This window comes from Electrona antarctica (assembly GCF_951216825.1).
Source record: "Electrona antarctica genome assembly, chromosome: 7".
In the NCBI taxonomy this organism is placed as follows: Eukaryota; Metazoa; Chordata; class Actinopteri; order Myctophiformes; family Myctophidae; genus Electrona; species Electrona antarctica.
The window spans coordinates 41,124,174-41,141,314 of NC_136812.1; the positions used below are offsets into that span (position 1 = coordinate 41,124,174).

At 42.6% G+C, this 17,141-nt stretch overlaps 1 protein-coding gene across 1 annotated transcript; it reads right to left on the reverse strand.

Moving 5' to 3' along the window:
- Positions 1–225: 225 nt before the first annotated feature.
- slc35e1 (solute carrier family 35 member E1) lies at positions 226–15,870 on the reverse strand. The gene is made up of 6 exons (XM_079506927.1): positions 15,268–15,870; positions 13,596–13,666; positions 10,765–10,902; positions 7,888–8,013; positions 6,324–6,569; positions 226–5,392 (listed from the first exon to the last, which is right to left on the reverse strand). Exons 1-6 carry the CDS (start codon positions 15,596–15,598, stop codon positions 5,174–5,176), a joined length of 1,131 nt encoding a protein of 376 aa, XP_079363053.1. The 5' UTR covers positions 15,599–15,870; the 3' UTR covers positions 226–5,173.
- Between the last annotated feature and the right edge of the window lie 1,271 nt (positions 15,871–17,141).

Consider the following 17,141-nt stretch of genomic DNA (forward strand, 5'->3'; position numbering starts at 1 on the left):
GCAAAACATTTTTGAATAGTTTTGGCTAGTTGAACTATTCAAAAATGTTTTTCAAAAAACAAAAAAGGCAAAGAAGTTTAGGGATAAGGTGTTTAGCGGTGACGAAAATGGAGCCCCTAGTATAGAGCCTTTGTCAACCCCGGTTAACAAAGTCATATAGGGTTTAAGACAAGTGGCTAATGATAAAACGGACTGACCATCAAGACAACCACGTCATCACATTGGTCATAATCCCACAATGCATTTTATTTTTTATGACATTTAAAAATAGCATTTACTAAACATAAAGCAGACAAGACTGTGCTTAGCTGCACCTCTATATACAACGTTTCTGTACCTTGACTGACGCCATAAATAAAAATCTATAAACATTGGTTCAGTAAAAAGTCATCATCCTTCACACACGCACGCACACGCAAAGTTAACTGAATTTGTACAACTTTTACACAAAGTAGTCCGTTTCCCCTCCCTCCCTCTCAACACATTTTACTACATTCCAGTTAAAGAGCTGCACAGCAAAACAAGCCAGTGTCTCAAATCTTCTACAGACTCTAGTTTCTGACTTTAAAGAGTGTCAACCATTCTCTCTGCATACAGGAAAGAAAGAAAAGGAAAAAAAATAACAAAGATAAAAGCCTGATGGGGCTGTGTCCACAGAAAACATATTTTTGAGCTGCCAGTGTCAATATATGAAGATAAGGTTTCAGCCCAACAGCAACGATATGCATTTCTATGGTAAAAGACACGGACTCTGCTCAGCACACTCTGGCCCCCCCAGAAGAGATTTGTTTAAAAACAAATCGAAATGTGTGGCAAGAAGTAACAAGCGGCTGTGAGCTTGTAGATCTGCTCATTTTGAATTGCCAACGTATTGAATGATTGTTATGTACTGCATTCCTACTTTTGCTGGGGATCCCCTGGACCCCAATGCTGTTGATTTGTTATCCAAGGGGATCCGTCGCTCAAAAATGTTCTCTTTGTGGACATTGCCCCCACTCGGCTCGTACTTCATCGCACAACGTTGTCGTGTGCCGAATATAGCATCACGAAGCGTTGTGAGGATGTACATTATTTAGTCACGTGTAAATTTAGCACAATACCATGCTTAACATTTAATTCAAAACAACACAGGATTTCAGACACTGTACTACTGCAATCAAAAGCCAGGCTTCCACCCTGTGGTTGTATAGCATAATGGAGGCCTTAACAAAATGCCCATATTACCTTCCATGTTGAAAGCAACGGTTGCAATGTGTTGATTTGTGATATCAATAAAAATGGCTTGGCGTGTGATTAATGAATGTTAATGTAAATGTTAATAAGTCAGTGGAACTGTACTTTCACGCTTTTCCTATCTTTTCTCTGCTCTACCACTGCACATGAATTAGCCTTATTATTAACCACCTAGTGTCCTAGTCCTAGTGTCCCTGTTCTGGGGCAAAGACATTTGGTGTAGCGGGAAATACTAAATGATCTAGTATAGAGCCCTGGGGACCCCGGGCAACCAAGTACAACCAGTACACAGGGTTTAAGTGGAACGGTTTACAGGCAGCTATGCTGGATGAACTATACAGACATTACAGTATGTGCAAGGCCTCTATTAGTACGACGAGTCTCTTGCCAAATAGAACTTTAAAATAAGTTCTTTATATGGCAAGCCACACCGTCCTGAGATGGAATATAAATTAAACCGAGACAGATAGACAAATCAAACTGGCTTTGCGTCGCTCAACATCAGGCAAGACATGAAATCTATAGATTAACATGAATAAAAACAGAGAAAAGACATGAAAGGTGGTAAAGGACAGTGTACCAACAATGACACTTCTGAATGTGACTTATTGCACTTACTGGAGCCCTGTGTAGGCCTCAACATGCCTTCCCGATTAAGGCCTGGCCTCACTGAGAAAAAAAACTAACAAACAAACAAAATTGCATTGCGGTACCAATCCAACGTTTTTTGGGTGCTGTCCTTCACATTGGAACGGTGATACGACTGGTTTTCAGAGCAATGGACAGGTTTGATAGTGGCCGTTGTTCGCCTCTGTTCTAGCAACTACCTTATATTTAGATGTCGGTAGACGTAGGCCTCCGATTGTCTCCAACCGGGACTACATTCCTGTGATACTTGTCCTCCCCATCCTATCTACATAGAAATATGACTGCTTAAACAAATAAAGGGAATTTCAGGGGTTCGAAAGACTGCTCAGTAAAACATCAGGACACGGGTTAAATTCTCCAACAACCGATGAGCTTATTGACTAATGTGTAATGACTAAATGTAGACCAATATAAATAATTCCTGGACTGGCTAAAGATTAAATCTAACCAACCAATTGTGTCAGCCAGAGAGGCTATTATTTTACCACCAGGGAAGGAAATTTGGAATTTGTATAGCGGACACTACTAGTACCAAAACACATTACTTAAATGATCATACCCGCCTTAATAAACTTTCAGAATCATCTCCATAGCTTGCTACTTGCAAAGGTGCTTCTGAGAGAGAGAGAGAGAGAGAGAGAGAGAGAAATAGAGAGAGAGAGAGACGAGCACTCCCAAATTCTGACACTTAGGAAAACATAATCCTACCACGGGCACGGCCCACACCAGCTGGCCCAGGGGCTCATGCACCCATCACAGAACCAGTCCAAACCTCCATTGCTGACCTCTGGCATGCATGGATAGGGTGGGGGCTGTGTGTGTGTGTGTGTGTGTGGTACTGGTAGTCTCTAGTTTGACTGGGAATACAATTTGGCTCCTGGTATGCTGAAGCACAGATCTGTGGATTAGCTCTACTTCCTTAACCACTGTGGTTGTCATTTCCTTATAACGATGGCAGTTAGTATGTGATAACTGGCTATGTTGGAACATGTATAATGGATACCATTTGTTGTCAGACAAAAACCTTGTACAACCCCCCTGGATTGGATTTCCTAAACTAAATTATCCCACTGTTCCCAACTATCCCACTGTTCCCAAGTGTTAATAAACAGTTATTTAAAATGTCAGCTCATGGCAATCCATTATGGTCGATTTACTGAATGATCAAGTCTAATCTGGACTATTTGATGCAATTCGTTTTTAAATCTCTGGGACCCATCAAGCATTTTTCTGAGGACCCCTGGGGGTCCCCGGACCCTACTTTGAGAACCAGTGGTTTAAATCACAACGAGTCAGATTATTTAACTCTCCCAACAATCTGTAGCTACTGTACTGTGTATCAGATCAGTTTGTAATATGTCTATACTTAGAACACATATCAGTAATCACCGGATATTGTCTTTAAACTCTATGAATTATTTTGGTGAATGATATTCATGACAATTGTCTATTATATCAATCTGTTATTGGCCATCGTCACAAATATTTTAATGGTTAATATCATTTCCTTTCATATCGAGGCTCCACAATTTAGGGACATTCTGATATCTGATATCAGAATGTCCGTCAGAATATCTGGGGGGGCAGAGAGGTTATTTAATGTAGAGCGAAAACAAGAGGGAACCTAGTACAAAGCCCTGGAAGACTCCAGTCAACCAAGTATAATGCTAAGAGTTGTTTTTGTTCAACTAGACAGGTCATAGACGGCATCAATGAGCGTAACTCGTCTCACTGTCAAGGTATCTGCGGTATCTCTATGAAGGTGCTGCTTCCCGGAGCTGGGATACGTTTCAAAAAAGTGTCTTCATCACCGTAAAAGTTTGAAGACATTCATTGATAAGATGCCAGGTGGCAGTAACAATCAATCAATCCTCATGAGGGGGAACATTGCCCCATTGAAGTTATTCAACGCATGAGTCACACTTCTCAGAGACGCGGTTAACTATAAAGGAGTGGACATTTTGAAGCTTATTGGGGATGATTGTTCTGAATAGACAGTTCATACAGCTCCTCCAAACCTGTTTTAAAGGCATGTTGTTTAACAAGATTTCCCCACAAAAAAGAAGAAAATAAAACATAACACTTAAATGGGACTGACTCTGGAAGCACATACCCTTAATGACCATCTAACCCATTTTCCAAAAAGCTTTTTTTTTTTTAAGTGCCTGCTGATGACAAATCACTGAACTAAAATTCAAAATGTCACAGGGTCCCTTAAATCGTCGTTTATTAGAAATAGAACCACTCTTGTGGTCAAAAGCTCCTTTTCCCATGCCAACAATACCCTCACAGTAATTCATTAACAGTAATGTTACTTCCCTCTGAAAGTAAACGAAAAACAAACAAGCTAAAAACAAAATAAAAAATAATAATCTAAAAGAATATTAAGGTATGGCTTGCTGTGGAAACAAAGGTTAATGAGATGCTTTCAGGTGGGTCAGTGAGGACCATTTCTATTCTCCACGTCGCATTTACACAACATTACTGCTCTGTCTAACACCTAGGGCTGGGCAATATATCAATGTTATATTGTGATATGAGACCAGATATCATCTGGGACTTTTGATTTGTAATAGTGTTGTCTTTTCCTGGTTTTAATCACTCAAGCCTTATTTTTTTTTTAAAAAGGCATTTGAAATGAGCAGATGTACAGGCAATGCGTCACAATGCAAGATATTTGGTCAGAAATCCTGATATTTTATTTTGTCCATTATTGCCCAGCCCAACTAACACCTTATAGCCTACTACTGAAACCAGCGGTTACCGTGACCGTCTCTCCTCCTCCACACGACCAGCCCTAACAGTACATCCCTGGAAATAAATTAACAATGATATGCAGCTGTCGGAAAGCAACGTTAAGTAGGAGGAAGGAAGCGAGGTAGGACCACACTGGCTCCCTTTCGTAATTGACACACATCTCATTGTAGGCTAAATTAAAATCTGCACACTAAAAAGACTCCCGTCTGCCAGTATTTGTTAGAGCAACGTTTCCACCGGGCTCCAAGCATTTGTTTTTTGGTGTGCAGATTATATATATGTCAATCACATGACAAACTACCGGACACCTTGCCTACTAGGTATGTGACGTGCGTGTCTTCTGCACCGTTTGACACGTCTCATTGCCCCCGCGGCCCTTTACCGACGAGCACTTGCCTTTCAGTCTCTTCAGGCATGGTGAGGGAGAGGGGGGGGTGGGGGGGCGAGTGGGTTCACGGACCCCTCCCCCCCGCCCAGGATATACGTACAGTAAAGTCCATCAGAGAAGGCTGGGTGGGTGGGTGTGCGGGGGGGGTTACACCACGTACTGGTGGTTCCCTGCTCCATAGTTCATCGTGTAGGCCTGTCGGCTGTACTGGAAGTGGTCTGTGAGCACGGAGCTGCGGCCATGCTGGAGGTCCACGACGCCATTCATCTCGACCTTGTCCAGGTTCAGGGGCGGCTTGTCGAAGGACGCCAGGTCCTGCTTGCTGGACGGGAGCAGCTTCTTCTCCTTGTTGGCGTCGTACTTGGCCTGTTGGCAAAAAGGAGCCGGTGTAAAGTTATACACACACACATCATTAATGTATAAACACACACAGGCTGACTTCAGAGCAGTAGCAGGCCGAGCAGTTAAAGACACTACTGGAATAAGACATTAGGTATTAGTTACACAACAGTGCCAACATGTTCCACTCATGATTGACTCAGGATTCACATTCTTCGCAGTCTTCGGTCTGTTCAAAGGCAACAACACATAACCATAAAGCACAAAACAAATGGAGCCAGTTGCACCACCTCACACTAAGTTCAAACTAGTTATAGCTTAAATGGCTTTTAAGTCAATTACGCATTATTAAAATCCATTTAAGCTATAACTAGTTTGAACTTAGTGTGAGGTGGTGCAACTGGCTCCATATCACCAAGACAATACATGAGGTCCCCACTGTACACAGAAAAACATCCTCGATGTGGCAATTTGTTTAGTGCTGGGCTGAGGTGACAAAAACCTCTCACGTGACGTCATTTGCTGGTTGGGAAGAAATGTCACCACAACGTGGTGGCATTTCATTAATTTATCTTAATAGCAAAATGGGCACCATGTGAATATGGTGAATAGAAAGTGCTAAGCGTGTGATGGCCTTATTGTTCATATCAGAAAGTGTGTCCGATAACCTTGGAAGCAATAAGTCACATTGATATCATAGTCTACCGTGAATGACTGCAATAAGAAATCTAGGTTTGATTAATCAAATAATAGCTTTAATACCCAAACATCTAAATCTGGTCCACTCGGATAGGTATTAACCACTTAAACCCCAGCATCCATATTCTGCGGAAAACGCACAGAAAATAGACGATCTACGCTTGTAGATAGGCTATTTTCAGCGACGGTATTTCAAGTCGAGCGAAATACAGAAAGGGTTAAAAAGGTTTTGGGCCTTACTCATCAAACAGAGTCTTACCTTGTTGTAGAGGAAGACACCCACAATGGCGGTCATCATTCCCATGAGGTTGTAGGACGTGACTGGGTTCCTGAGCAGCAGCAGGGAGCAGCTGATGACCATGATCCTCTTGGTGGCGTTGGCCACGGCGTAGCTCAGAGGACTGACCAGGTTCAGCACGCTGAAGGCGACCACGTTCTGCGCAAAGTTACAGAAACCGCTGACCAGCAGCAGCAGGAAGGTGCCCCCAAAATTGGAAACGTCCGCCTGGGTGGGAAGAGAGTGAGACGGGACATCACGGCACGGTCAAATCATCAGCTAGCACTCTGGGATTCCTTGTGAATGAAAAGTGCAATACAAATAAAATGCATTATTATTATTTATCAGCTACGGCAGCACTGAACCACTGTATCGATTACGGTCTTTCACACATGATCATGTTTTTATTTATTTATACACACGATCATGTTTTTATTTATTTATTTGTACATTCTATACCAGGGGTCCTCAATAGGCAGACCGCAGTCCACGACCGGACCGCGGACCACCTCTCTGTGGACCCTGGGCAAAAAACAAAAACATTTTTTTGGAGAGGAATATTTGTGAAACATTTTATTTCCATACACCCCAGTATTGGTTGGTTGGGAGGGGATCCGATTTGTATAAGCTTGCCTTGGTGTGACTGTACTAAAAGATATAGAGCCCGCTCTCCGCTGGCCGCTGCGTGGCCCGCGCTGCGTGGCATGGGACCGGACCTTAGTCTTTTTCAAAAATTATTAGTGGACCTTCAGCATTTCTAATTGAGGACCCCTGTTCTATACCATGACGACAGTCTTCCTGGTCCAAAACTGAATACCACTAGACGTCTATCCCCTACAATGTCTCCCTGCAGCTTTCCTACAGTCTGTCTCTACTACAATGTCTCCCTGCAGCTTTCCTACCATCTGTCTCTACTACAATGTCTCCATGCAGCTTTCCTACCATCTGTCTCTACTACAATGTCTCCCTGCAGCTTTCCTACTGTCTGTCTCTACTACAATGTCTCCCTGCAGCTTTCCTACTGTCTGTCTCTACTACAATGTCTCCATGCAGCTTTCCTACCATCTGTCTCTACTACAATGTCTCCCTGCAGCTTTCCTACTGTCTGTCTCTACTACAATGTCTCCATGCAGCTTTCCTACTGTCTGTCTCTACTACAATGTCTCCATGCAGCTTTCCTACCATCTGTCTCTACTACAATGTCTCCCTGCAGCTTTCCTACTGTCTGTCTCTACTACAATGTCTCCCTGCAGCTTTCCTACTGTCTGTCTCTACTACAATGTCTCCCTGCAGCTTTCCTACCATCTGTCTCTACTACAATGTCTCCCTGCAGCTTTCCTACTGTCCGTCTCTCCTCCAATGTGACTGTCGCATCTTTCCTACACGCCTTCCCTCTTAGCTGTTTTTTCCATCCTAACAGGAGGGAGAGACGGGGAACGGGATGGGACAGGGGAGAAAGATAGAAGGGAAGAAAGAAAGAAAATAAGCAAGAAAGAAAGAAAGCAAGAAAGAACGAACGAACGAACGAACAAACAAACAAACTCACCATATCTCCATTCACTAGGAAAGCAGACAGGTCCACCAGCACCCATGTTGGAACCATAAAGATGACAGCATTAAACCCCAGAACGTTGAGGAGCCTCAGATGATGAATCTTTGTGTCTTTCAGCACCTGAAACACAGCAAGCGACAGCTGCTCGTTACCTTTTTTGAAGGTTTGTTTTTGTGTTTATGTAATCAGAAAATGAAATCCGTAAAAGCTTAGTAGTAAGAGCTATATAAATTATATAAATACACCTTGCAAACAATAAAATAAAAAATAAAAACATACGCTCAACAAGGACAGACATCCCATTATGAGGAGACATAATGGAGATAACAGAAGCAGCCAGGGAAACATGCTCAACAGACCATTGCAATACATTCTTTCAACGCAGACCAGTAAATAAGAAGACGTTAATGTCCAGATTAATAATTCCTCTTTGGCAAGTAACCTTGTTCCCAGTTTTTTTATTTAGAGAAGCAAATTATTTCTTGAACCCCTTTTTTCTCCCCAATTTAGTCGTTATGCCAGGGTATGTATGCGCGTGACATCATCATCATACCCAAAGTTATGCGGGAACGATACAGAGTGGCAAAAAAAACGACTTTCTGGCCTTTACATCCCATACATCCAAACAGAAAATTCCTATCTGATTGTGTTAAACGTTAAACTCGCTTTGCCACTCACTTTATGCATGCGCATACTTTCTTTTAATTCTTCCCCACACATATTTCTGTGTTGTCACTGACTCACCTGGAAGTGAGGAGCCCCCACCAGGAGGAAGTAGAGCCTTCGTCCTACTCCTCCCGCCCCAACACTCCATGCTGACAGGTGCCGCCCCAGCCCGTAGAAACGCATGCAGTGACAAATATCACCCTCCCCACCCGAACACGGGCCAATTGTGTTCGCAGACGCCCGACAAAGCCGGTTGCACCACAGTGCAATCGACCCCACAACCTCTGTGGTGGTGGGCAGGGACTTTACCACTGCCGAGTGCTTGTTCCCAATTTAATATCCATCTGACAAGACGATAAAGCCTGGAAGAGACTACTGCCAAAGGAATCGAACCATAAATACAGCAAGTACTAAATGCTGTCCAGCCTACCAGAACTTCATGTACAGTAGCCCTGTACTCCCCGTTAACTTCATGTACAGTAGCCCTGTACTCCCCGTTAAGACATTTTTGGCATTAGTTCTTATCTTGTCAACTCAAGGTTCCGAGATCATGCTCTCATGATCCCTTCAAAATATCACAAATGAAACCCAGAATATTTCCATTATTCTGGTAAATGTAATGGCTTTGTCTACTGTACATAGCATTTAACTCTTGTTGTCATGATGCAACTTCCCACTAAATTACATTTAAGATTATGTTGGATGTACTGGTGTTTAAAAAAAGAAAATGCAGAGGAGCGCTTTCATTTTGCCATTTTGTCTTTGCCAACAAATAAATAAATGCTTCAGGCCGTTGCATCTTATCTCCTGCTTTGCAAGTACAGTATCCATTCTGAATAAACTCAAATGTTCACATATACAGTTGATAAGGAACTAACAATGGAAAGGTTACATTTTCTAATGCCAAATTGCCAGAGCTATCCACACATGACCTCTGAACTGAAAAGAGATTTTACATTGAGGCTGTGTATGAAAGCACCTCTGGGCCAGGCTCCATAAAAATAAATATGACAGTTTAGCAGTTCCTCATGTTGAACACCCAGCACCAACAGATCACAATGTTCTATTTTTACAATCATGGCTCGAATCAAACCAATCATATGATCATTAAACAGAGTACCCCCACCCTCCATTATTTATTCATGACATTTATTTATTCATTTTAATTGGGGTTAGATTAAGGTTTTAATGAACCCTTTAATGTTTTGCATTACACTGATATGAACTTGTAGTCTCACATGGCTGTAAAAGTGGTTGATTGCTGTAATTATCTGCTGGCCAGGGACTATGAGACGTAGTTCTGTGGCTAATTCTGGGATGGTCGTTGAGCTGCCCTTGCTAAATAAATAAACTAATAAATGTGTTGGTGCTGCAGTGCTCTACCCAACCAATAAATGAGATGCCATCCTTCACTGTAATTGCTCCATTTTTTAATAGGGTTTAAAGGGGAATACCACTCATTTTCAACATTTTACTACACAGAATGGGGGGGACTTTTTATTATTTCCACACAACTCTAATGTATATTAATGACATAGTAAAATGTTGAAAATGAGTGGTATTCCCCTTTAAATACATTTAATTCTAGTTAAATATTCTCAAACTTCTATTAGAATTGATTAGAAAATGTTGCACTTTTTCCACACAATGTTTAGACCTGAGACTCAAATTCTTATTCAAATGTTTTAAAACTAATAATACTAATTTTATTGCTACATGTATAGCAACAACTAATGAGACAGAGGTAGCTCCCAGATTGAAATGTAGAAAGTATAGGTTGCAACAGGTCTAAATGGGTTAAAACCAGGAAAGCGCACCCATGTCATTTTAGATTTTTTGCGTTGGCTATTGCGTTGGCTGTATCCAACGCTATTGCGTTGGATACAGATGTGCTGCGCTGCCAGCATGCACATCCGCTATTTTTTTTTTTTAACGTGTGAAAACCAAAACCACAGATTTAGAAGGCATTTGTAGAAGCGGCTTTAGGTCTTATTGGCATTAAATATATTGTGTTTTTCTAAATTGACCAGAAAACTTTGCACTTTTCACAAAATATTGGTCACAACATGGGTAATCTTGTTCGGAGAGTCTTGGACTCTCCGAAAGTGGGATCTACTCAAACTGTTGGCATCGATCTGGCTCAGATTCAGAGCATGTCGTCTTGTGATGCAATCATTCATTCATTCATTCATTCATTAACTGTACCTTTTTAGAGAAGATGTTCTGAAGTGAGAAGCAGAGGGTGGCGGCCAGAGCGCTGATCAGTCCAGACAGATCAAAGGACAGCTCGGTCGCTGTGGCCAGCAGCACGCCTCCAATGATGGGGATGAGAGACACGTACACCTAAACGGAGAACAGCAACACAAGGGGGAAAGTAGGCCAGTGTCAGACAGCAAGCGCAAGCAGCCACAAGACAAATAGCATTCCCATGTTAAGTAGGCTGAATCTAGAGCACACAACAAGGTTTTTTATTAACCAAGGTTTGGGTGGAAAAGCATCACCTTGGCAGGTCCCACAGATAATCAGGGGAAGATACAAGAACCTCATGAATATGCAGCGCAGTCATTCCGTTAAATAAATCCTCCTTAATAGACAGACTTTTTCCAGACGTAAATAAAAATAAATAAATGCCGGCCTGGACGGCTGGCGTAGCCGTCTGGGCGCCTAGGCTGCTAATGCCACCTGACAGCGTGTCACGGGTTCGACTCCCAATTCCAACGAGCTTTGCTGCATGTCAATCCCCATCTCTCTCTCTCTCTCCACATTTCCTGTCAGTCTACTTTCTCTATCAGTGATCCCAAAAATATAAAAATAAATAAATGCCTGTCCGCACAGAGCACAGTCATTTTGGGACAATAACTTGCACAACCCATATATATATATATCTATATCTCTCACACACACACACACACACACACACACACACACACACACACACACACACACACACACACACACACACACACACACACACACACACACACACACACACACACACACACACACACACACACACACACACACACACACACACACACACACACACACACACACACACACACAATATTTTAGTACCTTACTTGTATGATAATTTATTAATAGATTACTTGTACTATATTTATTATATTGGACATTACAGTACTTGCAGAGATTTCTGCACAATTTCACGGCACATACATGTCATGAGTATGTGACAAATACAGGTCTTTGAAATCTTGTAAACCATGAGACCTGCTTCTCTGAGAAAATGTCATTAAGAAAGACTGTGCTCTGACCTCAAGAGTTAGAGAAACACAGGAGGTTTGCATCAACGTTGACGTACGCACAGCACAACTCAGTAGCACTGTAACACAAGGTTTAGCAAGCATGCCGAAAGGACTCTAGATATAACAGTACCATAGAACTATCACACAAATGTCTAAATGCCATAAAATACAGCAGACCTAATGTACAGTACACCTCCAGAATGAAAAGAGTGTAGTAAAAACAATAAAGGGTGGAGAGGAAAATCAATGTCCTAAGCAGACCAACTTGTTTGGTTAATTATTTAACCAAGGTTATTCCTAACAGGATGCGACTTAAGGAAACTGAATGAATGGGCTTGGCCACACTGGCAATAACCGCTGTATACACCCGCACCGTGTTATGTACACATACCTAAAGAAAATATACTTGAGCACTCAACTGGTCTGCACGTGTTTTATTGTTTTGTCAGCATGAGCACACTGGCCCTCATTTATCAACGTGGTGTAGACCAAATAATGGGCGTACGTACACCGAGATCGCCGCAATTTTCGTCATTTTATCATTCTAATGGGACTTTGACGTACCTCACGCCAAAGCTCACCGTGAAATGTACACTCCATTGATAAAATGATAAATGAGGGCCAGTGTCACCAGACCCAGATGTGCCTGTTTGATCTCAGTCAGTGCCATTGTGTATTTGAGATATCCTGACTGAAGATTGATAATAAAGTGTTTCTGCACACAGAGCTGGACAGAGCGAAAATAAAGGCCTGGGTACCGAGGCCAGGACAGAGCTGACCAACATCATAAACGATGCAAACATAACTGAAGAGTACAGCGAGTGCGTGCATTGCATATGTCTTTTGTCAATATACCGGTACTTTGATTCTTAATCAATTTGAATGTATAAAAAACCTTTAGTGTGAATTGCTGTACTTTTTACAGCACGTACCCTTGTTTGGATGTCAACATCTGAACATCTTGGCTTGCGGATTTCATACTTAATTCCAAATTTTTGTTAAAGCATACTTCAACACAGCATTCCATGTTGCCTCCTAACAGTGCAGCATGCCAACAGACACAGTAGCACATCTCTGACATTTGTCCATACCCTGCATTACGACCAAGCCAGACCCTGCACTGTTAGTGTTAACTAAACATGACAGACTGAAGCTAGACTGAGGCTGGGACTCCTAAAGGCGGCATTTCAGCCAAAGTAGAAATAAATAAACCAGCCAATTCATTGCCATTGATCAGAAACATTTCTATCTGAAACATATCTACCTTGAAAATACATCTGGCTAGCACAATGTTAAAAGCGACTAGTGATTTTTGGGACGCACTGGCTCCACAAGTCATTGCAGGACATTAAGTAGGTTAGTTAGACTACTAGTACTTACAATGCACATGGTGATTTGTTAGTTGTGGATGCCAGGTTGGCCGGTAATGCTGCATAACATTTGTTTCATATTTTGAGTTTACTGCAGTTTCCAGCCTTGCACAAGCGCACGCATGGTCATGGCCGGCTACTCACACACACACACACACACACACACACACACACACACAGTCACTCACAGTCGCGCACACACTCACACACACACACACACCCAGTCGCATGCACACACACATACACACACTATATAGGACAAAAGCCTCTACAGACGAAAGAAATACGAGATGTTGTTCCGGCTCAAGTTATGCCACATCACCACTCCGGCACACATTCTATAACACTTCCAGGTACAGTGCAGGTCCTGTGCCAGATTTCCCAGATTGGGCCCACTCACCTTAGTCGTCTGCTTCTCTTTCATGATAATTCTTGACAGCAGCACGACCCATATCGGCATTGTGGCTTTGACTGTGGGGGTTAACAGGGAGAAGGGATCACGTCACATTTAAAATACACACAGCGACCAGTTTGTTTACTTGAGGTTGTTCTGTGCCAAAGAATGTTAGAAAGCGGACAAGGATGAAAGGAATTTTTAATCGCTTTCAAAACGTAGGAGACATACTTTCTTTTTAACATGTACTACAATAAAGCCCTATGTCGTGATTTGAATGTCTCAATGTGGTGTGTCAGAGACACACACCCTTGTCAAACAGCAAAACGTGTCACACTTGAGAATTCTCCTAACCCTAAAGGCATGTCTGCGTCATTAACTACCGCACCGTTGATAAGCAAGATTCCACTGTGTCTTGACGTGTGCGTGTGTGTGTAATGTGTAAGAGCATTCTACAGTGTTTTAAAAGACACACAAAACATTATTTAGCAGTGAAGGTGTAAGTCAGTCACATAATGTCTTAACAGTTCATATGTATCAACCTAAAGGGCTGTCCACACACAAAGCACTACTACAACCATAAATGTAAATATATCATTCACCACGGTCATCATCATAGTTGACTCTTCCATCCACTACTAAAACCATATGTTCATGTTTATAGTTGTTGTGGTTGGTGTGGTGGTGGGCCCTTTACAAGTAGGGTAAAAAGAGAAGTGGAGAAGTGCTGTGCTGAGTTTTGAGTGACACAGCCCCCTTGCAGGACCACACAACATCCTGAGTGGTAGTTTAACCCTGAGAGAGTCTATTAGCTGGAAGAATGTTCTTTCAGGAGTTAAACTAAGACTTTAGATTTTGCTGTGTGCTAGACAAGTTTAGGGACGTGTGTTAGCCCCCCCCCCTGCTAACGGTCCCTAGCCCTCAGGAGCTATTTAGTCATCTTAAAAGAAGTCACAAGCTGTCCCGTTAAGAGTAATTGAAGTCCACGCAAAAGGGAATTTCACACCAGGCGTGCTTTTAATTATGACTTTCGGGGAAACTAACCCAATCACATCGTTGCTGACAAGAAGAGTCGCTTCTCTGTTGGCACTGTGACTGATCGGGAAAACTGAGCTAGCCTAGCTGGCATTAGCAGGGCCGTTACCTCAGAATTGGTGACCCATCCAATTCGGTGACTCGGTGTGCACTAAGTTGAATGAGTAGCAATTTAAAAGATAGGTTTTATTATTACAACAACAATGGGAAATATGTTGTATTTTTAAAAGGTGCATTTTATATATCTTATTTTTTATGTCAAAATCGAATTAAATACATTTGAATGTTGTGACGTTATGTATTATTATCCGACTGCTGCAAGAGTCAAGGGACCAATTTAAATAAAAAACGAGAATTCTACTCTATTCATAACTTATATTGAATTATACATTAGATTTTTTTTAATCTAAATATTGACATACCGAAAACATGAACTGAAGAGTCACGGAATTCTCCAAGTTGCCAATGTCCGTGTAACCAGCGTCTAGCTAACATCAGCTGGCGCATTAAAGGGGGGTGGACACATCAGCAAAGAGCTTCTCCTCCGCTCCGTCCCCCACCGGTGGTGCTTCTTCACACAAACAGTGTAAACACACACCTAAACAAAAATGTCCCTCAAATAAAATCAGTCCCACGTACTCACCGGTGTGCGCATACGAAACGGGAACCTTCCATATGCTGAAGTGCGCCGAGACGGACGCGAAATACTTCCCGAACGCCAGCGGGAGGATGTACCAGCGGTAGTAGGCGCGGGGCAGCTCCAGCTTCGGGACTCCCCATGCCCGCAGCAGCGGCGGCAGGAACACGACGATGGAGAAGATGTGGAACAGCGACACGGTCACCGGGTACGGGAAGCCGTTCAGGATGATCTTGTTGACTATGTTGCCGCCGGAGCTCACCGTGTACCAGCACGTGCACAGGAAGAAGATGCGGACCCCTTCTCTGACTGGGGGACGCTCCTCCACCGCAGCCATCTTCACGTTCCAAGCCGAGGAGGACGAGACGAGTCACCGCACCACCGGCACGCTAGCTAGGCTGTGTTGTTGCGTGCGTGGTGTGTGTGCTGGTGGGTGGTGACCATACGTGGTGAGTGCTGTATCGAAAGACTCCCATAGCCCGGACGAAGTGAGCACTTCCATTGGTTGGCTGGTTGTCAGGGCTAACGGGGTTTAATTGATTCTTAAACTTTTAAGCTTACTTTTTCTCATTTTGTAATATGGCACAAAGAAAACGACACGTTTTGAATACGTACACATGCAGCACAAGATCCATTTTGATACTAAATTAAGTAATTTTAGGTAAAATTAAATCATTCATTACAATGTACCCCAGTCCACAGCTACCTTCAAAGATCTACTAAATTAAACTGTTTTGAAGCTAAACTCATGTCAGATCAGAGATTAGTTATTACAACTACGGTATGTACAATGCCTGATGTGTATTGATTAAATTGTTCCTATGTCAAATGTTATTTACTGTTTTCTGGATGATGTTGGTTCTCAAAGTGGGGTTCAGGGACCCCCAGGAGGCAAAATTGGTTAATATTGTAGACCTATATAAAAAATCTCTAACTACTTTAACCCAATTTTATACTTTAATAGATCTACAAGCTCACATCATGGCACATTGTGATGTGTTGTGAGCTTGAACATGTTTGAGAAGTGGAACCAGTATGCAGCCAACCTCGCGTCACCAGGCATTCCACCTTGGAGGAAGCTGCTGCTTTAGGCCCCAAGGTTAATTAAATAAGGTTAGGCAGCGAAGACCGTACGGTGGACTCCATGTTGCTCCCTGGAAGGAAAGAAACAAAGGAAGCTGAACGCGGAAGTGTTGGCTGTATATAGCCCATTGCACATGTTTCTTTCCTTCCAGGGAGCAACATGGAGTCCACCATACGGTGCACGGTCTTCGCTTCCTAACCTTATTTAATTAACCTTGGTAGGCCCTAAAATTATGATCACGGGAAGTATTTTGGGTAGTTCTGATTCCGCCTTGTGGTTTCCTGCCAGATGACTACAAATCATTGACTACAACATGACGAAAGTTACCATCCACTCCCGACGGACCCGACCGGATCATGAGCCCAAAATGGAATGCTGCCCAGGCTAGTATGCAGCTAGACCAGTGGTTTTCCACCAGTGGTCTGGGGACCACCGGTGGTCCTTGAGGGGGTTCCAGGTGGTCCCTAGAGTAAATGATGGAGTTGGTAACCAAACGTATAGATCTTTAACTCTCGAGTGTAAAATGAAACCAAATGGACTCTTACGGGTCCAGGGTCCATTAGGTTTAATTTTACACTCTCAAGAGTTAAATTGTTAAACATCTGCATTAAGTTAATTAGACAAAGTGATTTTGATCAACATTTGCCTGTCTTTTCTCCTATGGTACCAACATCAATACAGCATGGAATAGACGGTATGCACATGACATCATCATCAAAGCAGGAAGTTATGCGGGAACGCCTACGGAGTGCCAAAAAACTTTCTGGCCTTGATAGCCCATACATCCAAACAGAAA

Bases quoted from the DNA above. Each gene is read 5' to 3' on its own strand.
- slc35e1 (XM_079506927.1), bottom strand. From the start codon at position 15,598: ATGGCTGCGGTGGAGGAGCGTCCCCCAGTCAGAGAAGGGGTCCGCATC. The intron at 10,903-13,595 runs GTGAGTGGGCCC...TTCTCCGTTTAG, and splicing joins AAGAGAAGCAGACGACTAAG to GTGTACGTGTCTCTCATCCC. The intron at 6,570-7,887 runs GTGAGTTTGTTT...CTTCCCACCCAG, and splicing joins TCCTAGTGAATGGAGATATG to GCGGACGTTTCCAATTTTGG.